The following is a 25,563-nucleotide window of genomic DNA, read 5'->3' as shown; positions in this document are numbered from 1 at the left end:
CGCTGGCAGTGCTCCACCTGCTCCTCCTTGCACAAAGGCGGAGGTGTCGGTCCTGCTGCTGGGTTGTTGCCCTCCTACGGCCTCCTCCACGTCTCCTGATGTACTGGCCTGTCTCCTGGTAGCGCCTCCATGCTCTGGACACTACGCTGACAGACACAGCAAACCTTCTTGCCACAGCTCGCATTGATGTGCCATCCTGGATGAGCTGCACTACCTGAGCCACTTGTGTGGGTTGTAGACTCCGTCTCATGCTACCACTAGAGTGAAAGCACCGCCAGCATTCAAAAGTGACCAAAACATCAGCCAGGAAGCATAGGAACTGAGAAGTGGTCTGTGGTCACCACCTGCAGAACCACTCCTTTATTGGGGGTGTCTTGCTAATTGCCTATAATTTCCACCTTTTGTCTATTCCATTTGCACAACAGCATGTGAAATGTATTGTCAATCAGTGTTGCTTCCTAAGTGGACAGTTTGATTTCACAGAAGTGTGATTGACTTGGAGTTACATTGTGTTGTTTAAGTGTTCCCTTATTTTTTTGAGCAGTATATATATATATCTATATATAATAATATATTAAATAAATAAATAATAATTATTATTTGAATTTTTATATATATATATATAAAAATTCAAATAATAATTATTATTTATTTATTTAATATATTATTATATATAGATATATATATATACTGCTCAAAAAAATAAGGGAACACTTAAACAACACAATGTAACTCCAAGTCAATCACACTTCTGTGAAATCAAACTGTCCACTTAGTCTGTTTATAGATATATATATAGATATATATATATAGATATATATATATATATATATATATAGATATTATTTTTTAAATAATGACAATTACAACAATACTGAATGAACACTTTTTTATTTTAACTTAATATAATACATAAATAAATATTGAAACATGTTCAATTTGATTTAAATAATGCAACAACACAGTGTTGGAGAAGAAAGTAACAGTGCAATATGTGCCATGTAAAAAAGCTCATGTTTAAGTTCCTTGCTCAGAACATGAGAACATATGAAAGCTGGTGGTTCCTTTTAACATGAGTCTTCAATATTCCCAGTTAAGAAGTTTTAGGTTGTAGTTATTATAGGAATTATGACGCGTCGACTATTTCTCTCTATACCATTTGTATTTCATATACCTTTGACTATTGGATGTTCCTATAGGCACTTTAGTATTGCCAGCTTAATCTCGGGAGTTGATAGACTTGATTTCATAAACAGAGCTGTGTGTCAAGCATTGCTAATAGCTGCTGGCAAACGCAGTAAAGTCCTGTTTGAATGAATGCTTACGAGCCTGCTGATGCCTGCCACAACTCAGTCAGACTGCTCTATCAAATATCATATCAAAGACAGAAATACGAGCTTTTGGTCATTAATATGGTCAAATCCGGAAACTATCATTTCGAAAACAAAACGTTTATTCTTTCAGTGAAATACGGAATCGTTCTAAATATTCTGTTATATTGCTGTTACATTGCACAACCTTCAATGTTATGTCATAATGATGTCAAATTCTGGAAAATTAATTACGGTCTTTATTAGGAAGAAATGGTCTTTACACAGTTCGCAACGAGCCAGGCGGCCCAAACTGCTGCATATACCCTGACTCTGCTTGCACTGAACGCAAGAGAAGTGACACAATTTCCCTAGTTAATATTACCTGCTAACATGCATTTATTTGAACTCAATATGCAGGTTACAAAAAATATACTTCTGTGTATTGATTTTAAGAAAGGCATTGATGTTCAAGGTTAGGTACATTTGTGCAATGATTGTGCCTTTTTTGCAAAAAACGCTTTTGTTAAAGTAGGCTGTGATTCGATGGTAAATTAACAGGCACCGCATTGATTATATGCAACGCAGGACAAGCTAGTTAACCTAGTAATATCATCAACCATGTGTAGTTAACTAGTGATTATGTGAAGATTAATAGTTTTTTCTCAGATACGTTTAATGCTAGCTAGCAACTTACCATGGCTCTGCAGCCACAAGGTCCTTTTGATGTTGCAGGTGGTCAGCCTGTCTTCTCATGGATTGCAGTGTAATCGGCTTCCAAAAAGGCCAATTTACGATTGTTATGATTAATCGATCGACCTCTAGTATGTACGTACGGTCACTGTGGGGACGACGTCATTGTTGCACTTATTGATGAAGCCAATGACTGATGTGGTGTATTCTTAAATGCCATCGGATGAATCCCGGAACATATTCCAGTCTGTGCTAGCAAAACAGTCCTGTAGCTTAGTATCTGCTTCTTCTGACCACTTTTTTTTATTGATCTAGTCACTGGTGCTGCCTGCTTTAATTTGTGCTTGTAAGCGGAAATCAGGAGAATAGAATTATGGTCAGATTTGGTCAGATCCTTTTCCCTCTGGTTGCACATTTAACATGCTGATAGAAATTTGGTAAACGGATTTAAGTTTCCCTGCATTAAAGTCCCCGGCTACTAGGAGCGCCGTCTCTGGGTGAGCGTTTTCTTGTTTGCTTAAGGCGGAATACAGCTCATTCAATGCTGTCTTAGTGCCAGCCTCTGACTTTGGTGGTATGTAAACAGCTACAAAGAATACAGATGAAAACTCTCTCGGTAGGTAGTGTGGTCTACAGCTTGTCATGAGAAACTCGTGCACCAGCTGTTGTTTACAAAATACATAGACCGCCGCCCCTTGTCTTACCAGACGCCGCTGTTGTATCCTGCCGGTACATCATATAACCAGCCAGCTGTATGTTGATATTGTCGTTGTTCAGCCACGACTCCGTGAAGCATAAGATGCTACAGTTTTTAATGTCCCGTTGGTAGTTTAATCTTCCGCGTAACTCATTGATTCTATTCTCCAAAGATTGAAAATTTTCTAGCAGAATGGAGGGAAGTGGGGGTTTATTCCATCGCCTACAAATTCTCAGAAGGCAGCCCGACCTTGGGCCCCTCTTTCTCCGACCTCCTCTTCACACACATCACGGGGATCGGGGCCTATTCCCGAGGAAGCAGTATATCTTTTGCGTCAGGCTCGTCAGATTCATGGATTCTGCTAGTTCGTGGTGAGTAATCGCAGTCTTGAGAGACGGTAGCGGCAACATTATATACAAAATAAGTAAACAATTAGTTCCAAACAACACAAAAAAACACAATCGGCTGGGGGCACGTAAAACGTCTGCCTTCTTCTCCGGCGCCATCTAGAGAAAACGCAGTATGTGGGGTTGGATTTTAAACAAGACTAAAGAAAAGTGAGGTATCTGTGACTTTAATACTAGACATTACTCGTTGTTACTTGAGAATGTCAATGGCAGACCTGCGTTCAAATAGTAATTATCTTCTTACAAATAACTTTATCTGTGCTTGATTGAGCTTGCCCGGGGGAGAAAATGTAACCAACGAAGTAGTCCCAAAAGTGCAAACCCTCAATCAAGGCTCAATCAAAAGAAATGTATTTGAAAGCAAATTAATATGATTTAATCCGAGGTCTGTACCGGCATTTTGAATGAGGATATTTTGAGGATGTCCTCCTGGAATAGTCAAAGCTTATCTCGGTCTATAATGCATGTATCATATTGGCTATAGTGGATCTGGCGGTGTTCATCCTCTGCCCGTGGGGTAAAAAAGAGGCCCATATTTGCATTGTGGGGAGTTTAATGATAGCTGGCTGAGAGACGGTTAGCTTGCCTCAGGGATCACGACAGCCCATCAACAACAGGAAGCAAATTTTGAAACTCAATTCAGCACTGCGGGGAGTTAGAGAGACTGAAGAGAGGAACGATGAAGGGGGAGAGAGAGAAATTAGAGAGAAACAAAAGTGTCTTGGCATAGTGCCTTGTGGGTAGTTACCGTAACCAGGCTGAGGCGAGTCATTTCTCAGTTGATCTGTCACTCTCGTCTTGCTCTCATCTCACACATCTTTCAGCATAGAAATAGGAATATCAAATTTTATTGGTAACATACACATGTTGAGCAGCTGTTATTGCAGGTGTAGCGAAATGCTTGTGTTTCTAGCTCTGACAGTGCAGTAATATCTAACAATTTCACAACAATACACACACATCTAAAAGAATGGAATTAAGAATATATAAATATTTGGACGAGCAATGTCGGTACAGACTAAAATAGGGTAGAATGGAATAGAATACAGAATATACATATGAGATGAGTAATGCAAAATATGTAAACATTATAGCGTGTGTGTGTGTGTGAGGAGATAACGCTAAGTGAGAGAAAGTGTTAACCGTACTGTGTCTTGGTGATTTCAATGAGGAGTATGAAGAGGAGATATCGATATCAGCTAAACTCATTGTTCATGTAATCCTTATTCATGTAACAACTTATTTAAAGCACAAACACACACACACACACACACACACACACACACACACACACACACACACACACACACACACACACACACACACACACACACACACACACACACACACACACACACACACACACACACACACACACACACACGTTCGTTTTACTATCCTTGTGGGGACGAAACAATTGATTCCCATTCAAAATCCTTCTTTCCCTAACCCCTAACCCTAAACCCTAATTGTAACCTAACCCTAAAATAGCCCTTTTCCTTTGGGGACCAGCGAAAATGTTCCTTGTTTTACTATCCTTTGTGAGGACTTCTGGTCCCCACATGGATAGTAAAAACACACACCCACAGACTTCCGGCATTTGTTATGTTACTTATGTAGCTAGTTGTCACATCTGTTAGAGGACAGAAGTTGAACAGGAAGCCTCTGTATAAAGAAATGAAAACATACAGGCTTTCATACCACAATGCCTGCCATAACATCCGTGATTATATAGAAGACCTATGTTCAAATACTATTTTAAATCATTTTAAATACGTTGTCTGTGCATGATTTGAGCTTGCCTGGCAAAAGGTTCCTATGTATTTGAAAGGTCTGGGTCCGTTTTCTGCAGCTGTGTTCTGTCTACAGTGCATTTCACAATCAAGAAACTTCCCTTTTATTTCTGTATTCATAAGTATGACAGGGAGTATGTGTTGCTTTCCCCCACACAAACTTTAGGGATTGTTGTCACTAGTTTTTGGAATCGATCTCTGTTGTCTTCTACTCCCTTTCCCATCATCTCTCCATCTCCCACTCTATTTTCCATGTCTTTCTTTCCTACACACTTTCCCTCCCTTTTTCACTCCATTTCTCTTTCTATCCCTTGCTCCCTGTCTCTCACTCACTCTCTCCCTCCCTCTGGCGATTCTCATCACTAATCTCTGTTAGCAGCAGTAACCTAACCTCCCTCTCTACCATGCCTGTCCCAGAGATACCACAGCCCCGGGCAGGAAGTGTGGCCCTTCCTGATCCTCGTACTCTACACTCAAAATAGAAACTAGCTTTCAGAAGGTGCCTATATAGAGGTCTATATCTGTCATGCAACAACAACGGCCCCTCCCCTGCACCACTTCCTGGACTTGAACCCCAGTGGGTGCTGGGTAGAAGGCGGTGATATATTTCTCCCAACGCCAACCACTGATACAGGGTCAGATACCTTTACATCTTCCGAAATGGATTAGGGTTGAGGCAGCCTGTTGCAATTCAAGGTAATGTGTGCATTTCTTAAAATACCTATTCAGATTGGGGAAAGGGTCACCTGGCAGGGTCTGGAGTGGGGTGAGCGGGGTCTGGTACATATAGAATACTCATTAGTCTGAATTAAAGAATGCATCCTTCCTCTGGTTCCTTTACAGTGGAGGCCCATGGCTATTACCACTGATGACATTAATCATGAGCCTTTTCCCGGAATGCTGGGGAGAATCTATTCTAGACCAATCAATGGCAGTATGTGTGGGAGGCATGGGCATATCACATCAGCCCTGGGGATTTACTGCTGACATTTGCATTGGCTCATCATGGGATTTTCAATACCATGATGGATGTCATTGATGGTGCAAGGAGGGTGTGTGCGTGCAAATATGCGTGTGTATGTGTGTGGTAGGGCAGGTGTCTCTGTGTGTATGTGTGTGGTAGGGCAGGTGTCTCTGAGTGTGTGTGTACGCATAAATCAGTGTGTCCGCATCCGTGTGTGTGCGTGCTGGTATGTGTCTTTACGTGTGAGTCACTGTGTGTGTGTCCCCTTTATGCGGTGGTGTATCCCACCCTATACTGCGTATCCTGGGGGAAAGCCAGTCTAGCAGGTCTGTCTATGAGAGCCTTGATGATGAGAAGCGTTGATGAGGTCTGTCAGGCCTGCAGCTATCATCATCAGCCATGGGTAATTTAGGATGGGTAATTTCAGCCTTTGGTGATAAGGGAGAATGGACCCATCGTATCTATTGTGTGGTTGAAGGACCGTTGAAACAGTGAGGTCCGAATGCAGAGAGCTATTCAGAGGAGGGCAGGTCCTTGTGTCTATGGAGAGAGGCTGGTTGGTGGATAAATATGTGGCGTCGTTGCAGTCGCGTAGGTTATCAGATCCCACAATGTAAGGAGAAATCAGAGGAACCAATACCTGTACGTGTGAATATGATATTAGTGAAGATGATACCAATCTAGCAGGTGCAGAGTGACTGTAAAGAAAGACAACCGACAACGTCACCCTCCTCACAGGATCAGACTGCGCTTGAAAGAATAAGGTGCCAACAGGGACGAACAGAGAAGTGACTTGTGGTACCACACATTTCTGCTCTCTTTCCATTTCTCATAAATATAGTCCACTCTGGTACACTTCTGGAGTTTTCTCTAGCTTCCTCAATTCAGCACACTAGTTGAAGTGTCATTTTCAACTACTTAGCTGCAACTGAAACGTGAAAAGTCAGACTAGAGAAAGTTTGTGGCTGGATGCAGTGTTGTTAGCTGTAAAACAGTTTTGAGCCAACAACACATTAACATATTTACTGACAGGGTTGAAGCCTTGTTGATGTTCTCAGGTTACAAATCCATGGATTTCTATAACCATGATAGACCAGAAGTGTTGGTTTTATTGGCGTGACTATAGTATGCATTGGTTGAAGCACAATGTTACATATAAAATCTAATAACCAGCAGCATACCACGTTGCATCCCAATGCAGGCTTGCCTCTGAAGCTAACCAGGGTTGGTCCTTGTCGGTCCCTGGGTGGGAGCTCAGATGCTGCTGGAAGTGATGTTGGAGGACCAGTAGGGGTCACTTTTCTTTGGTCTAAGTATACTGAACAAAAATATAAACGCAACGTGCAACAATTTCAAAGATTTTACTGAGTTACAGTTCATAAAGGATATCAGTCAATTGAAATGAATCATTTAGGCCCTAATCTATGGATCTTATATGTCCTGCCTTAAAAAAAGGCAGGACAATGGCACATCAATGGGACTCAAGATCTCATCACAGTATCGCTGTGCATTCAAATTGCCATCGATAAAATGCAATTGTGTTCGTTGTCCGTAGCTTATGCCTGCCTATACCATAACCCCACCGCCACCATGGGGAACTCTCTTCACAACGTTGACATCAGCAAATTGCTCGCCCACACAACGCCATACATGTGGTCTGCAGTTGTGAGGCTGGTTGGCCGTACTGCCAAATACTTTAAAACAACGTTGGTGGCTTATGGTTAAGAAATTAACATTAAATTCTCTGGCAACAGCTCTAGCGGACATTCCTGCAGTCAGCATGCCAATTCACGCTCCCTCAACTTGAGACACCTGTGTTGTGTGACAAAACTGCACATTTTAGAGTGGCCTTTTATTGTCCTTGGACAAGGTGCACCTGTGTAATGATCTTTCCATTTAATCATCTTCTTGATATGCCACACCTGTCAGGTGGATGGATTATCTTGGCAAATGAGAAATGGATGTAAACACATTTGTTCACAAAATTTGAGAGAAATTGAGATCTTTTATTTCAGCTCATGAAACATGGGACCAACTCTTTACATGTTGCATTTATATTTTTGTTCAGTGTAGATCTCAAGGCAGTGAAGGGGCCATTTTTCGGATGGGAAGTTAAACCGGTGTCCCGACTCTCTGTGATCATTAAAAAAATCCCATGGCACTTATTGTAAGAGTAGGGGTGGTAACCCTGGTGTCATGGCAAAAAAATTGATGAAAGTCAACTTGAATTTCGGTACACAACACACTCCTCACCTCTCGCCATGATCCGTCTGGCCGTTACCACTATACTGTATTTTTTTAAAGGGTTGTTAGCATTAGGGTCGTCAAATGTTTTGCCCAAACCTAGCTCAAATTCTAGACGACAGATTAATATGAGGCTACATCATCCATAAGGTGACCATTAGACTTAGATCCATTTGGACTAAATAGGTTTGTAGGTTAAACAGTTTTGATTCAATTCACTATTTACCGCTCTCACATGCACATTTCTGCCCAATAAAATCCAATGATTTCTTACAATGCTAACATCTTTTCAGCCGAATCTCTGAGTTCTCAAACCGTGTGTAACTTGGTTGCTGTACAACAGTAGCAACTAGCTAGTAGAAGGCTAGCAGTTTCAGCTATCTAGCTTTCACCAGTTGGATTAGAAGCAAAAGGAAGGAAGCTAGCTAGGTATATTTTGCTATGGAAGGTTTTTCATATGGCTTAAGTCATCTGTGTAAACTGTTGACCTGGACACTTTCATGTAATCAGAGCATAAACAAATAAGCTAGCGAATGTCCTTGGCAGCTATTATAGCCAGTTAGATGCACCAAACTTTGAGAACTTTGGTAAAACTGCCATGTGCTAATTTATAATACATGCACACACCAGAACAGACTGTTAAACCCTTACTTTAATTCAGTATGCTCCCTCCTCTCTCAATGCAATTTTCTTTTTGTCTTTATAATCCAAATTTGCTCCGACTGATCAACACAGTGTCAAATTACTTTTCAATGTGCTCCCGAAAACCTGAAGTTGCAAGTAAAAAGTAGCAGGGGTGCGAGTTGTACACGAAGCATCCACAACATCATAATGATCATTGCTTGCTTGCGCGACCTGTGTTCAGTCAAAAGAAAACGCCATGTTTGCCAACTTGGTTAACTGTTTTAGAAATATGTTTCTTTAACCAAGCAAGATAAATAAACATTCAATCGGCACTGAGTGAATGAATAAAACAAGCAAACGAGTTCTGTCTTCACCAAGACTGTCCATTTTAAATAGTGCCAAGTTGACATATCTATATGTCAACGATATTGACGATATCGTCAACGCCCTGGTATTTGAAGGTCCTGGGTTCTCCTACCCGGAGGGGATATTTTGACTATTCTCCCACAGTTTCTGCTTATTTTAATGTATTGGGTGTCTCTTAAAAGAGCATTTGGGTTTGTTTGGCATGGTTGATTGACAAGGGACAGGGAGTGTGACGTGTACTAGTGCGTGTGTCTTGCTACAACGGATTAAAGAACGGTGAAGAGACCCACTCTCAAGGAAGACATCGTTGCCCTCATCCGTCAGATGCACGCCATCCCTCTGGTACAAAGGTACGCGATAAGTTGTACAGGTTGTAAACGTTTCTACTTTTCAGGCACTACTTTCTGTCATTTTGAGAAGCTAAGACATTTGTTAAGCTGGCCCACGTGGAGCTGATTTACAGTTATTCACACGCACACAGTACATCGCACACTATCAGTAGCACTTATGTATGTTCTATTCCAAATCTGTGAGTACTCCCATCTGTTTTCATATTTATACTGCCTTTTATAAACGCGGTAGTGGGTGCTCTTTTACTGGAGTCGGACAGCTGTGTACAACAACTTAGAACATTTGTAAATATGTATTCATAAAAGATGTTATGTACTCGTCTAATAACTTTTCATTTTACAGGTGTTTCTCAGCAGTTTGTCATTCGTCACAGTGTTTGTATCGGGTGTTACCAAAATTGCTGTTGACGAACCACAGGATTATGCAGTGTTACCACACATCAGTCTACCACTCAGCTGTTCATCAAGACCCCAGCTGTTCATCAAGACCCCAGCTGTTCATTGAGACCTTGCGTAGTAGAATCAGGTGTGGTAGAACTGGGCTTGAACAAGAAATCCTGCATAACTCTGTAGCTCTTCAAGTGCATTTGTGGCCATCTCAGAATTGTATGTAGAGCATTTACTATATCTGATGAATTTACATTTGATTGTGTATTTTGTAATAACTCACTATTATTTACAGGTAATGTAGTACTAGGCCTTTCTTCAGTAAACTTTAAAGTAGATTTTCATGTAAATAATTAATGAGTACACGTTGATTATATTGTGTATTTTTCCAGGAGCTTTCTCTATTGTCTTGTTAAAAGATATCAAGGATTTTTCTTCCCCAGTTTACTCCATATTGGCTTAAATGGCTATTCTGTTTTTTTTTTTGTTGCTTCCCACTTGAAAATCAGCTGTTAATATTAAACAAATAATAATAACTACATTATTTCTCTTACTTTTATTGCTGTGTTTTGCTGTATTATAATTTTGTTGTTCCGGTGTAAAAACCATAGAAATATAACACCAAAGAACATGTTTTAAGTGAGCAGTAGGCATTAGTCTGAAACTGAAAAAGAAAGGAACTTCACATGAGCACCACAATGCCTACTTTACACATGAGCCTACTTTACACATGAGCAATGCCTACTTTACCCATGCTTTGAAAAATAAGTGGTTCTTAGCTTATGTCCGTATTACACCAATAAGCTAACGGTTACAACCATCAGGAATGCAGACAGGCTCTATAGACCTCTATATCCAGATGAGTGACTGAGTCGAACACAACACCTCCTGTTCTGTTGGGTAGCTACTGACCAACAAAGATGTTATGAAATATATTTATCTTTAAATTACATGTATTGTTAAAATAAAAGTTTAAGGAAATATAGGCAGGCACCGCATTACTACAAGACAAAACAGCTCACTCAATTTTTTATTTTATTTTTTATTTCACCTTTATTTAACCAGGTAGGCCAGTTGAGAACAAGTTCTCATTTACAACTGCGACCTGGCCAAGAAATAGCAAAGCAGTGCAACACAAACAACAACACAGAGTTACACATGGAATAAACAAATATACAGTCAATAATACAATAGAGAACGTCTTTATATAGTGTGTGCAAATGAGGTAGGATAAGGGGGGTGAGGCAATAAATAGGCCATAGCGGCAAAATTATTACAGTATGGCAAATGAAACACTGGGTTGATAGATAGATAAATAAATAAAATATATAACAGTATGGTGATGAGGTAGTTGGATGGGCTATGTACAGGTGCAGTGATCTGTGAGCTGCTCTGACAGCTGGTGCTTAAAGCTAGTGAGGGAGATATGAGTCCAGATTCAGTGATTTTTTAATTTTTTTTCTTCAGTTCGTTCCAGTCATTGGCAGCAGAGAACTGGAAGGAAAGGTGACCAAATGAAGAATTGGCTTTGGGGGTGACCAGTGAAATATACCTGCTGTTAAGTCTGCCGGCATTGTAAGTGTAAAAGCAAAGCTTGCTTGCATATATATATTTTTAAAAGCTTGAAAATGTAGTGAAATGGGGTAATGTCTTAGTGTGGGGTGGGAAGAATGCAATACATGACCTTGTATGCGGAACAAATCACGTTATTGTGGGAGCACGTGCTCTAAAGCCTTTTCACATTGGCAGTTTTGAAGTGACTCAAATCCTATTTATTTGCATATCTGAATCGAATCTGTTCTTTTTCCTGCAGTCTGACCAACCAAAAAGCACATGGAATCGGATTTTCAAGCCACGTTTGGTTTGAAGTCAGATACAAATCAGATTCCTGGCCATGTGACTTGTCTGAACGGTCAAATCTGATATATTTGCCCTCAAGTGGTTTTTAGACTGTTTTTTGGAATATCTTGTTATATGCTAGCTACTCTGTTGACAGTTTGACATGAACTTGTGGTAGCTAACTAGCTTGTTAATTGTTTACAAAAAATTGTGAATGTGCTAGAAAGCTACCCAGCTAGCTAGTTGACTGCTGTGTCTAGCTAGCTAGTTGACTGCTGTGTCTAGCTAGCTAGTTGACTGCTGTGTCTAGCTAGCTAGTTGACTGCTGTGTCTAGCTAGCTAGTTGACTGCTGTGTCTAGCTAGCTAGTTGACTGCTGTGTCTAGCTAGCTAATTGACTGCTGTGGCTAGCTAGCTAGTTGACTGCTGTGGCTAGCTAGCTAGTTGACTGCTGTGGCCAAAAGGACTAATTTTGAAAGTTGGATAATCTTATCCTTTGAGGGTTTAAAAGTGTTCTTATCCTATGATTTTGAACATTCAAATCAACTGAGTATGAATTAGGCTGTTTGAGAAGGTTTGAATCCTAAGCAACTTGCATACACATTGTTTGAAGTACAATAGACCAACATAGCTAATGTAGTAGGTCAAAGCTGGTTGCTGGGAAACCTTGGTAGAGCATGGGTGATGTAGGCATAGTGCTCATGTGAATACCCTTTTTCAGCTTCAGACAAATGCCTACCTCACTTGTTTTTAATAGAGGTATGGGTCCCACTACTGGGCTAACTGTGTGGCAGCAGCACCTCTGTCATCCTGATTTCACTGACTGATGGTTAAGGGCTTTGACGTCTCTCACTCGCTCTCTATCTCTCTCCCGCTCTGAGCCGCTGTGTATGTTTGTGTCTCAGACTGCTTGTGAAGCCTGTAATTGAGTGTGTCCACCCACCTCTCTGCAGCAGAATCAGTCGAGGGAAGAAGGCTTCTTTCTTTTGTGACACACACGTTGGCTGCAGTGCCATCATCTATTCCTATGCAAACCATACACCAAAGCTCACACTTTTTGCTGGTGCAGGCTAGAGTCCAAACACGCATGCAAACATGACACACACACACACACACATACACACACACACAAACCTCAGAGCTAATGTGAATTCCTGGGAACCGGATCCAGAACATACAGATGTAGGATCTTAATCTGATCACCCTGTTGCAGGAGAGCTTTCCTGTAAAGCAAGAAATGTAAAACTTGTAGTGTATTTGTGGTTTAAAAAGGCAAAGTGTCTTAAATGAAGATCCTACATCTGTATGCTCTAACCTCGTCTCCCCACTGTGCTTAATAACAGTTCAGTTTGGCCTATTTTATCTCCCGACTGGTGACAAAAGTTGTATTTCACTGCCCCATAAATATGGCAACAGTGTGACCTCATGGAATGCACTCTCTCTCTCAGGCTTATGTGTGTGTCTGTGTGTATGGGGAAGGTAGGCATGAGGGTTTGTTGCAAATCCTGCTGAGCAGTACCTAACTAAAATAGCATACTAAGAAAACACAGAATGTGGAACCACAGGGTGAGATGATTGACATGCCTTGTATTCTTTCCCCTGTGTGCAAGTTAATGACTGCAATGCTATTTCAGGAAGTGATACGATGTGGTTTTCCGGGTGAAAGGGGGTTATTGCAAGACTGACAGTTGTATCAGCTGCTTGTTGTCTGTGGGTTTTTATCAGTCACATCCCATACGGTAAAAAAATACATTTCAAATACATGTATATTTATTACATCTTTACTCAACTGCATGTAAAGCCTTTAAATGTATTCCAGATATGAATGTACATACATTTTGAATCTTTGCTGAAATGCTTGGAAATACTCCAGAAATGCATGGCTATGACATCTAGTCTACACGGTGGCCAAAGTGGTTCCTAATTTGGCTTCTTAAATGGCTCTTTATGTATTGATCAATGGAGATACTTTTTCTGGCCACCAAGCCAAAACTTTGGCAGTGGTATAATTAAAATTCTGATGGTGAGGAAAAAAACTAAATGTTTGATTTCATTTTTACATTCTGTCATAAAGAGCACATGTTCAACTTCACTTCATAAAAAAAAAAAACATATGTTTCCCATCTCAAGAGGTAAAGTGACTGTAGTAATAGTTCTCCCATCAGAATTAGACATTCAGCCTCTCCAGCAGAGATCGTTGACTTGGCTGTTTTTATAAAACATATGTTTTTGCGTTTTTTTTATCGATTTCAACAAAAACTAAACATTGTACAATATGTCAAAGTGTAGGTTTATGTCTTGTGCTTCCAATGAATGGTATTATATGTTCCTACAGTGGATGGTTAGCGGTGTTATGGTGTGTTCGTGACCAAGTGGGAAGTGTATTTAAAATCTTTGAAATATGTTTAAAAAATACATTATTTGCCCAATTTTTAAATATATCACATGTATCCACATTTTTTAAATCTAAAAATTTATTTTAAATGTACTTTTTTCCCCCCTGTGTGGGATGTTGTATCCCTATGAACCACAATGAGGTCCCCTGTATGTACTGTAAAATACATATTTCTGAGTATTGGGTCATATTTATTTATTCAATTTTTATTTAACCTTTATTTAACTAGGCCAGTCAGTTAATAACAAATTCTTAATTACAATGACGTCCTACAAAAAGGCAAAAAGCCTCCTGTGGGTACGGGGGCTGGGATTAATAAAATAACATAATATAGGGCAAAAACACATCACGATAAGAGAGACAACACCACACTACATAAAGAGAGACCTAAGACAACAACATAGCAAGGCAGCAACACATGACAACACAGCATGGGAGCAACACAACATGACAACAACATGGTAGCAGCACAAAACATGGCACAGACAACAGCACAACGGGCAAGAAGGTAGAGACGACAATACATCACGCAAAGCAGCCACAACTGTCAGTAAGAGTGTCCATGATTGTGTCTTTGAATGGAGAGATTGAGATAAAACTGTCCAGTTTGATTGTTTGTTGCAGCTCGTTCCAGTCGCAAGCTGCAGCGAAATGAAAAGAGGAGCAACCCAGGGATGTGTGCGTTCAGGACCTTTAACAAAATGTGACTGGCAGAATGGGTGTTGTATGCGGAGGATGAGGGCTGCAGTAGATATCTAGGATGGGGGGAGTGAGGTCTAAGAGGGTTTTATAAATAAGCATCAACCAGTGGGTCTTGCGACGGGTATACAGAGATGACCAGTTTATAGAGGAGAATAGAGTGCAGTGATGTGTCCTATAAAGAGCATTGGTGGCAAATCTGATGGCCGAATGGTAAAGAACATCTAGCCGCTCGAGAGCACCCTTACCTGCCGATCTATAAATTATGAAAGCTTTGTTGTAGAGCATTTAACACAATATCCGGGGAGGGGCCAGCTGAGTATAAGACTGTATCATCTGCATATAAATGGATGAGAAAGCTTCCTACTGCCTGAGCTATGTTGTTGATGTAAATTGAGAACAGCGTGGGGCCTAGGATTGAGCCTTGGGGTACTCCCTTGGTGACAGGAAGTGGATGAGACAGCAGATTTTCTGACTTTATACACTGCACTCTTTGAGAGAGGTAGTTAGCAAACCAGGCCAAAGACCCCTCAGAGACACCAATACTCCTTAGCCGGCCCACAAGAATGGAATGGTCTACCGTATCAAAAGCTTTAGCCAAGTCAATAAAAATAGCAGCACAATATTGATTAGAATCAAGGGCAATGGTGACATCATTGAGAACCTTTAAGGTTGCAGTGAGACATCCATAACCTGAGCGGAGACCAGATTGCATACCAGAGAGAACTGTATAGACATCAAGAAAGTCAGTTGATTATTAACAAGTTTTTCCAACACTTTTGATAAACAGGGCAAAATAGAAATAGGCCTATAACAATTAGGATCTCCCTCTTTTTAAATAAAGGACAAACCGTGTCTGCCTTCCAAGCAATGGGAACCTCCCCAGAAAGGAGAGACAGGCTTGGCGATGATAGGGGCAGCAACCTTAAAGAAGATGTTTTTTGGGGTCAAGTTTCAGGAGCTCCTTTAGCACCTTGGACTCAGTGACTGCCTGCAGGGAGAAACTTTGTTGCGGGGCAGGGGGAAAAAGAGGGAGAAGCATTGGGGATAGTCACATTAGAAGGGGTGGGAGATGAGGAAATGTTGGACGGGCAAGGAGGCATGGCTGAGTCAAATAGGAATCCTGACTTAATGAAGTGGTGATTAAAGAGCTCAGCCATGTGCTTTGTTGTCAGTAACAACCACATCATTAACTTTAAGGGACATGGGCAGCTGTGAGGAGGGTTTATTCTTTAGGTCTTTAACCATTTTCCAGAACTTCTTGGGGTTAGACCCACAGAGAGAGAACTATACTTGATAGGCAACATGGTCTCATTAGAATATGTCAGAATAGTGACACTGAACCATTGTAGTTATACTGTATGTCACTTGATCTGTTGGTCTGCTGAAGTATGCTGTTTTCAAATGTAACCTAACCACAATCCATCAGTATCCAGACATGTTATTGTTCTAATTCCATTGTTTTGTTTTAGTCAACATTTCCTGTATACTTCCTGGATATCTTGCATAACTAGATCAGAGCGACATAAGACTATTACTGGCAACCATTCAAACCCTGCAACAATTATTTTGCTTTTGCATTTCTTGGGTGAAATGTGTTCCTGTGCAATACATTTAATCTTCTCTATCCTCACCTTCTTTGTTTTGTGCCCAGGAGTGCATCTGAATTGGGAAGAGAGGGTAGAGGACAGAGAACACTGGGAAACAAGAGGAAGAGAGGAGGAGGAGAAAAATGGAGGCCATATCTTTAGATCAGTCTGCGACGGTGGATGAGCTGGTGGAAGCGTGCATCCAAGCCTTTGGTCAGTCTCTTTATTTGTCCATGAGCACTCAAATATACATGCTACTCAATGTCTAAATAAACAACATATACTCTTTGTGCAATCAGAATAACATTTCCAGGAACAGATTGCAAGGAGAAGAAGATAAATAATATATAATTTCCCATATGTCCATGCACCACCTGAAGTAGCTAATGTTGCCGGTTTCAAATCAATAGTAAATGGTTGTCTTATTTGCAGTAAGACTTCTAGAATTTGTCTGAATGGACATACAGGGGCTTGTTGAGTGATGAGCAATGCGTCTGTCCTCTTTCAGATGAGACGGGCACTTTGAAGGACCCCTCCCTAGTGCGTATGTTTCTTATGATGCACCCTTGGTACCTTCCCTCTACCGACATGGCAAAGAAACTACTGCTCAAGTATCCTTCACCATTAGGTACCTGCTTACGGCTTATCACGTCTTGTCATCTACTGTAAGATCAACAGATACTCTTCCAGGTGCCAGTGAATGGAATGGAAAGGGTAAGATGGATGGAATGTTCCTAGCGTGCAAAACTGGTTGCAATGACGTCTTTTGTTGTCAGGCCATGGTCAGGTTGTATGCTGATTGTAAAATTATGTTTTTGAAATGTTCTAGTAGATGTTTTATGTACTTTAACTGTTGATCAGATCACAGGAGGAGAGCTGCACTGCTGAGCTCAGGACAAGAATCTGCCACTTGGTGAAGTAAGACACATTCACAATTGCTTTTGTTATGAGGTTGGGGAAGTTTCTTTATTGCTTACCTCTCCCTCACGACGTCTCTGTGTTTCTCTCTTTCTATCTCTCTATCTCTTTCCCTTCCCTCCCTTTCTCCTTCTCTCCCTCTCTCTAGGTACTGGATCAGTGAGTTCCCAGCGGAGTTCAATCTGAACCCAGAGCTGGCAGAGCAGATCAAAGACCTCAAGGACCTCTTGACCACTGAGGGGAACGAGCGGCAGAGTCAGCTCATCGACATCGACAGTGTGTAAGTGTCCCCACGTTACACTTCACTAAAGTGTGTGTGTTTGTGTCTATGAAGTGTGTCCCCGTTCTACTGTCATTTCTCCCTCCACCAGCTTCCACCAGGGTGTAAGTGTCCCCATGTTACACATATTTCAAGTGATTTTGCCGTATAAGAAATACTCAACGGAGATCTAAAAACAAAACAGCATTGAAACGGAGGAAAGTTTAGGAAACAGCAGAAAGTTCAGTGCCTATGTTCCCAGGCCTATTTCCTTTACGGGTCATCTGTCTCTCTGTGACCCTGGTATCCCTAGTTGGTCATTAGGGTATATCTATTGCTAGGGTGTGCTTTCATGGGACAGCAGAGTTTCATAAACAGTTGTATTTCTTCTCTTGCATCTTCTGTAGTGTCATCTTTCTTCCTAGTTTCATTGCGGAGACTTAATTCAGCATGCTGTTTTTTGTTAGCCTGGGATGCAAAACTGAATATTGCTCTGTTTCAGAAACATAGTGAAACAATGCATTATTAAGTTTGGATTCCAGGTTTGCATTTTGTGTGCTCGGCTTATACATGACAGTAACCTTGTGTGCTTGTTGTCCCGCTCAGGCCGTCATACAAGTGGAAGCGTCAGGTGACCCAGAGGCAGCCATCCATGTCTAAGAAGAGGAAGATGTCTCTGCTGTTTGACCACTTGGACTCCAGCGAGCTTGCCACACACCTCACATACCTGGAGTACAAGTCCTTCTGCAAGATACTGGTATGTGGGGCTGTGGGGAGCAGTGTGTCTGTCCACCAGGTCTGGGTTCAAATAATATTTGTTTTCTTTCAAATTCTTAAACCTGCAAATGGCTGAGCTTGCCTAGTGGAATGGAACTAATGGAATAGTCCCAAAAGTGAAAACCCCATCTATCTGGCACTCCAGGCAGGCTCAATGAAACACTCAAAGTATTTGAAAGAAAACACATACTCTTTGAACCCTGGTCTGCTGTCCAAACTGCCTTTGCATTGGTCATTCAACATGGGACCTATGCTGACTTATATGTGCGTTTAACAGCTTCTGTATGCCCACTGAATACATTATCCCCCCCACTCCCCTCCTCCAGTTCCAGGACTACCACAGCTTTGTGATGCATGGCTGCACGGTAGACAACCCCATCCTGGAGCGCTTCATCACACTCTTCAACAGTGTGTCTCAGTGGATCCAGCTGATGGTGCTCAGCAAGCCAACCGCCCCCCAGAGGGCTGCAGTCATCTCCCACTTCATCAGAGTGGCTCAGGTATTTCGGCTGGGGCACATTGGAGTTTTCCTTCTATTACTCAGTCTTGTTCTGAGGGGAAGCTATTAGTCTGAGTGCCCGTCTGTTTGTTCTATTATGTCATCTGCTTGTCACGCATTGTCATGTTTGGTTGGACAATGACAGCAATGGAGCTGGCAAGAGCACAAACAGATCTGGGACCAGGCTAGGACGCTCTGTCTCCAGGGCCAAAGCAAATGTGACTGGTTAGTAGGCAAGTCATGTGACTGGTTAGTAGGAAAGTCATGTGACTGGTTAAATTCAGACAAATAATCCCAATTGGTTATGGTTAGGGTAAGGGGTTGGGTCCTGGGCCACTTAAAGCAGTGACATGGATCGTCGTATAGCCTTAGGGGTTGAGATGAGACAGAGGACTTCTGTCATGGAGAGGAATAGGGAGGACAGGGAGGGAGATGAGACAGAGGACTTCTGTCATGGAGAGGAATAGGTAGGACAGGGAGGGAGATGAGACAGAGGACTTCTGTCATGGAGAGGAATAGGGAGGACAGGGAGGGAGATGAGACAGAGAACTTCTGTCATGGAGAGGAATAGGGAGGACAGGGAGGGAGATGAGACAGAGGACTTCTGTCATGGAGAGGAATAGGGAGGACAGGGAGGGAGATGCGATTGGATAGATGCCAAACTACCCTACACACAACCGTCGGTTACGCTTCGATTGTTATGAACTGTGTTCGTAGACAATTACTGCCCATTATTCCTAACAGAACTTATCCAAGTGTGCTTATCAGTAGTGTTATTTTCACAGTACTACTACTACCAGACGGGAGGCTATATTTGGATTTGTTAGAGAAGAAAGTTGAGAAGAATGTTTGGAGTGTGCCTCCCTCATTCCCCAACGCCCCTCTCTCCTCTCCAAAACAAACTCTTCATGATTTATTCACTGACGCCACAGTAGGCTCACCCCCCCCCCCCCCCCCCCCCTTTCTCAACCCTTCTCTGCCAAATATGCCCAAGCTCAAATATGCTGGGTGCTCACTAGCTAGTTTAGCACCCCGATTGAGTTTTCTAAATAAAACACTTTGCCTTCCGAAATGTTCAAGGATCAAAGAATTTTCTCTCTCAGTTATTTGGGATAGTGAGAAAAATAAAGAAATAAAGAAATATATATATACCCGCCTAAAAGTTGGGTGGGAGTATTTTCCAAAGCTGTGATCCCGCTCCAATAGACCCCAGGGAAGGGTTACCTCCTGCTCTCTCCTTCTTCCTGCTTCCTCGCTCTCTCCTTTCACACCCTCCCTCCTCTGTCACTCTTTATATCCTCCTTACCACAGCAGTATTCCCCTATTCATCTGTCTTCTGATTTATTCAGGGTTTCGTCTGAATTAGCACATTTTCTCCGAGTCTTTCTTGCCCTTATTTTCACTCTTCTCTCTCCCGTAACGTCTCATCATGATCCGTAGGCTTTTACCCATACATCCCTTTTTGTTTGTCAACATATTTCTTACCTGTATTTCCCATCATACATCAGATATTGTACATGTCAGTCATTAAGTCGTTTGTTACAATGGCTCACACACACAGCTTTAATGCAGAACATCACTTATGTCACACAGTGGAACGCTTCGGCATATCGACAAGAGATGCTGATATTCCCTTTGCTATTGATACCTGTCATTGTTAGTCAGTGTCACTGTTAGTCGGTCTTTATACAGCAGTTTAGTAGAGCCTCCAGCCTGAAAGGCTACCACAGAGCTTTGCCCATTGATTGGAGCGACCGGGCGGGTATTTGAGCTTAACCAAATAATGCCCGCTGGCAGTCCTCCCAAACAGCTGCGACCCCATTGATTTTCACTGGATGTCATGTGGGCTGAAGGGCAAGGCTTTGCCCCTGCGGAGCTCCATTCACAAAGTACTACTGCAACTGTGACACAATGATTAGAATGTGCGTTGTTCTGCCTACTGTTTCAATGGTATTATTAGACAAGACCCTGCAATAGTCTAGTGTAGCCAAGGAGTGTCTCTTATTGCTTCAGTGTGTGTGTGTGACCTTCCCAGGATTTTTGTTGTGTCTATCTCCTGGTTTATTGTGTGCCTCAAATTCCATCCACCCCCCTCTCCCTCTGATTTCTCTCTTCTCTTCTCCTGGCTCCTTATCAATCTTTCTCCCTTTTCTCCTCCTCAGTTTCTCTTAAATCCTTGTTGTCACTGGCTCTTACACACATACATTGGCTTCTCTTTTTTCCCCATGTCTGTCTCACACACACACACACACACACACACACACACACACACACACACACACACACACACACACACACACACACACACACACACACACACACACACACACACACACACACACACACACACACACACACACACACACACACACACACACAAACAGTGCCTCATGTCTCTCTCTCTGATTTTTATTTATTTTTCTGTCTGTTAATCATTTGGAGTTCAGGTAGGTCTAGGCTAGTTAATCATTAAGAGTTCAGGTAGGTCTAGGCTTGGAGTTCAGGTAGGTCTAGGCTAGTTAATCATTAAGAGTTCAGGTAGGTCTAGGCTTGGAGTTCAGGTAGGTCTAGGCTAGTTAATCATTTAGAGTTCAGGTAGGTCTAGGCTAGTTAATCATTTAGAGTTCAGGTAGGTCTAGGCTAGTTAATCATTAAGAGTTCAGGTAGGTCTAGGCTTGGAGTTCAGGTAGGTCTAGGCTAGTTAATCATTTAGAGTTCAGGTAGGTCTAGGCTAGTTAATCATTTAGAGTTCAGGTAGGTCTAGGCTAGTTAATCATTTGGAGTTCAGGTAGGTCTAGGCTAGTTAATCATTAAGAGTTCAGGTAGGTCTGGGCTAGTTAATCATTTGGAGTTCAGGTAGGTCTAGGCTAGTTGATCATTAAGAGTTCAGGTAGGTCTAGGCTAGTTAATCATTAAGAGTTCAGGTAGGTCTGGGCTAGTTAATCATTTGGAGTTCAGGTAGGTCTAGGCTAGTTAATCATTAAGAGTTCAGGTAGGTCTAGGCTTGGAGTTCAGGTAGGTCTAGGCTAGTTAATCATTAAGAGTTCAGGTAGGTCTAGGCTTGGAGTTCAGGTAGGTCTAGGCTAGTTCATTATTAAGAGTTCAGGTAGGTCTAGGCTAGTTAATCATTTAGAGTTCAGGTAGGTCTAGGCTAGTTAATCATTTAGAGTTCAGGTAGGTCTAGGCTAGTTAATCATTTAGAGTTCAGGTACAGTAGCAAACTAAGGAAAGTAGGAGGGGTAAGACAGTACATCTCTCTCCATCTTCTCTCTCCCATAGAAACTGCTCCAGCTTCAGAACTTCAACACTCTGATGGCTGTGGTGGGGGGGCTCAGTAACAGCTCCATATCTCGCCTCAAAGACACCCAGTCACACATCAGCAACGAGACCAACAAGGTGAACTAACATCTCATGCCTTATCTACACTCCATGCTATCGCTTTACCAACAACCTGGTGTTACCACCACAAGTACTATCTGAAAACAGAAAGGATTTAGAAATGTTAGCACACGTTAACCCACATATGCCCCATCCTTCCTCTCTTCTCCTTCACCCTTCCTCCCTCATCCATCCATCCCCTCAGGTGTTCAACAGCCTGATCGAACTGGTGACGTCGTGCGGCAACTACAGCCAGTACCGACGTCGTTTCGCCGACTGCACAGGCTTCCGTTTTCCTATCCTGGGCGTGCACCTCAAGGACCTGATCGCCGTGCACGTGGCGCTGTCCGACTGGGCCGACCCGGGCAAGAGCAGGGTCAACCTGGCCAAGAGCCAACAGCTGTATGTTATCCTCCAGGAGTTGGCGCTGATCCAGACCACGCCACCCAGCATCGATGCCAACACAGACCTACTTAACCTACTTACGGTTAGTGTCACATAGCCTGGTCCCAGATCTGTTTGCACTGTCTTGCCAAGTTTGCAGTGACAATGACCATAAGAGTTGGCAAAACAGTAACAACCAGATCTGGTCCCAGGCTAGATAGATGGGGGGGGGTCATATTCAAAATGTATTAAATGTGTTTGACATATATTCCTGCTAAATGGTGGGTGGTATGTTTCTCATGTATCATTGTATCTACGTTTTCATTTGACATTTATTCAACCTTTACTCTTATACCATGTCTGTTTATTTATTAATTTATCTGTTGCGGATTTCATCTGGATGTAACCATAATTTATCTGTTACAGATTTCATCTGGATGTAACCATAATTTATCTGTTGCAGATTTCATCTGGATGTAACCATAATTTATCTGTTGCAGATTTCATCTGGATGTAACCATAATTTATCTGGGGTTTTCCTGGTTACTGGCATTGAGATAAACTGCTGGCCTAAGGTGGCAGAGGGAGGATGATTCGTTTAGAAATTATAACTTTTTTTACACACTGATATATAATCTGTCAACAAATCCCTGGCAATTATGTGTTACCATGGTGAACTAGAGAATTTACAAGAATATGCATAATTAACAATAAAATAATATGGTTATGTATGCAGGAGTTACCTTATGTTAAGGACTTCCAAGAAAATGTTAATGAGAGGTTGGAGCTTAATTGGCAGTTAAGAATGCATATTAATCCTTTGAGAGAGAGAGATAAAGAGAGAGACATCTGTGACCTAATAATATAGTAATCTACCACAAATGAATGGAATCAATGATGGCATGTGGCTAAGAGGAGGACTGTCACTCAAAATTAGGGAATATATTGAAAGTGACCTGTTGGGGGTGCAAGGATGGAGAGGGAGCTTGTTGGCCTAATAGGAATTGCAAATTCCAATAGGTTCCGCTGGGAAATAGCTAATGACTACCTCGAAAGGGCATTCAGATTTCTGCTATTCAAATGTATTCCCACTCCTGTTCCTCTGAAGATAAAGCTTATTTTATAACGTTAGACTGTGATACTGCCATGTCTTTTCCATTCCAGTGAAAAGTGATAGTGAATACTCTCATGATTCCTGTGTTTTCTTCTGGCTAAGATCGGATGGTGCACTGCACTCTGGCTTGCACAGTGAAAAACTATTCTCTATTTCTGGTTTTCAGCAAAACTGGTTGAATCAACGTTGGTTCCATGTGTTGATTTCCTGTTGAATTCACATTAGTTGACAACTCAACCAAATGTAAATCAATTCTAGACATTGAGCTGACGTCTGTGGGTAGACTTTCTCTCTCTGTCTCTCTCTCACACACACACACACACACACACACACACACACACACACACACACACACACACACACACACACACACACACACACACACACACACACACACACACACACACACACACACACACACACACACACACACACACACACACACACATTCTTAATTGCCATTCATGATTCAACCTCACCTAACACCCACTTCCTATTGGGATATGTAAAGGTTGATTTCCTGTCAAGTTCCTTTATTAGCCCGGTTATCTAGAGGGAGATCGATACTGCCAGTCGCTGTTTGAGTTGCACCCCCCCCTCTTTGCCCCTCAGAACAGCCTCAATTTCTCAGGGCATGGGCTCCACATGGTGTTGAAAGCGTTCCACAGGGATGCTGGCCCATGTTGACTCCAATGCTTCCCACTGTTGTGTCAAGTTGGCTGGATGTCCTTTGAGTGGTGGACCATTATTGATACATGCGGGAAACTGTTGAGAGTGAAAAACCCAGCAGTGTTGCAGTTCTGGACACAAACCGGTGATCCTGGCACCTACTACCATACCCTGTTCAAAGGCATTTAAATCTGTTGTCTTGCCCATTCACCCTCTGAATGGCACTCATACACAATCCATGTCTCAAGGCTTAATATTCCTTATTTAACCTGTCTCCTCCCCTTCATCTACACTGATTGAAGTGGATTTAACAAGTGACATCAATAAGGGATCATATCTTTCACCTGGATTCACCTGGTCAGTCTATGTCATGGAAAGAGCAGGTGTTCTTAATGTTTTGTACCTGCTCGTTGAACATCTCATTCCAAAATCATGGGCATTAATGTGGGGTTGGTCCACCCTTTGCTGCAATAACAGCCTCCACTCTTCTGGGAAGGCTTTCCTCTAGATGTTGGAACATTGCTGCGGGGACTTGCTTCCATTCAGCCACAAGAGAATTGGTGAGGTCGGGCACTGATGTTGGGCTTGCAGTCGGCGTTCCAATTCATCCTCAAGGTGTTCAATGAGGTTGAGGTCAGGGCTCTGTGCAGGCCAGTCAAGCTCTTCCACACCGATCTTGACAAACCATTCTGTATGGACCTCGCTTTGTGCACGGGGGCATTGACATGCTGAAACAGGAAAGGGCCTTCCCCCAAACTGTTGCCACAAGGTTGGAAGGACAGACTTGTCTAGAATGTCATTGTATACTGTAGTGTTAAGATTTCCCTTCACTGGAACTAAGGGGCGTAGCCCAAACCATGAAAAACAGCCCAGACCATTATTCCTCCACCACCAAACTTTACAGTTGGCACTATGCATTGGGACAGGTAGCAAATCTCCTGGCATCCGCCAAACCCAGATTCATCCGTCGGACTGCCAGATGTGAAGCGTGAATCATCACTCCAGAGAACTTTTTTCCACTGGTCCAGAGTCCATTGGCAGCGAGCGTTTCACCACTCCAGCCAACGCTTGGTATTGCACATGGTATTCCTAGGCTTGTGTGCGGCTGCTCGGTCATGGAAACCATTTCATGAAGCTCTTGCGAACAGTTATTGTGCTGACGTGGCTTTCAGAGGCAGTTTGGAACTTGGTAGTGAGTGTTGTAACCGA

General features: G+C 42.2%; 1 protein-coding gene across 5 annotated transcripts in view; it reads left to right on the top strand.

Moving 5' to 3' along the window:
* Positions 1-25,563, top strand: part of LOC129865842 (RAS guanyl-releasing protein 2-like) — a 72,471-nt gene that overhangs the window by 10,178 nt on the left and 36,730 nt on the right. For 2 of the 5 annotated variants that reach the window (XM_055938879.1, XM_055938883.1), the window contains exons 2-10: positions 11,303-11,410; positions 16,422-16,569; positions 16,865-16,967; positions 17,218-17,274; positions 17,423-17,554; positions 18,140-18,290; positions 18,637-18,810; positions 22,089-22,205; positions 22,393-22,674. In XM_055938879.1, the coding sequence (XP_055794854.1) occupies positions 16,500-16,569; positions 16,865-16,967; positions 17,218-17,274; positions 17,423-17,554; positions 18,140-18,290; positions 18,637-18,810; positions 22,089-22,205; positions 22,393-22,674 (1,086 nt within the window). In that variant the 5' untranslated portion in view covers positions 11,303-11,410; positions 16,422-16,499. Of the gene's footprint in view, positions 1-5,445; positions 5,597-11,302; positions 11,411-16,421; positions 16,570-16,864; positions 16,968-17,217; positions 17,275-17,422; positions 17,555-18,139; positions 18,291-18,636; positions 18,811-22,088; positions 22,206-22,392; positions 22,675-25,563 lie in introns of those variants that run through there. The other 3 variants (XM_055938881.1, XM_055938882.1, XM_055938880.1) reach the window with 3 other exon arrangements.

The sequence above is a fragment of the Salvelinus fontinalis genome, chromosome 11, assembly GCF_029448725.1.
Source record: "Salvelinus fontinalis isolate EN_2023a chromosome 11, ASM2944872v1, whole genome shotgun sequence".
NCBI classification, from domain to species: Eukaryota; Metazoa; Chordata; class Actinopteri; order Salmoniformes; family Salmonidae; genus Salvelinus; species Salvelinus fontinalis.
This window is presented reverse-complemented; position numbering and strand designations above follow the sequence as displayed.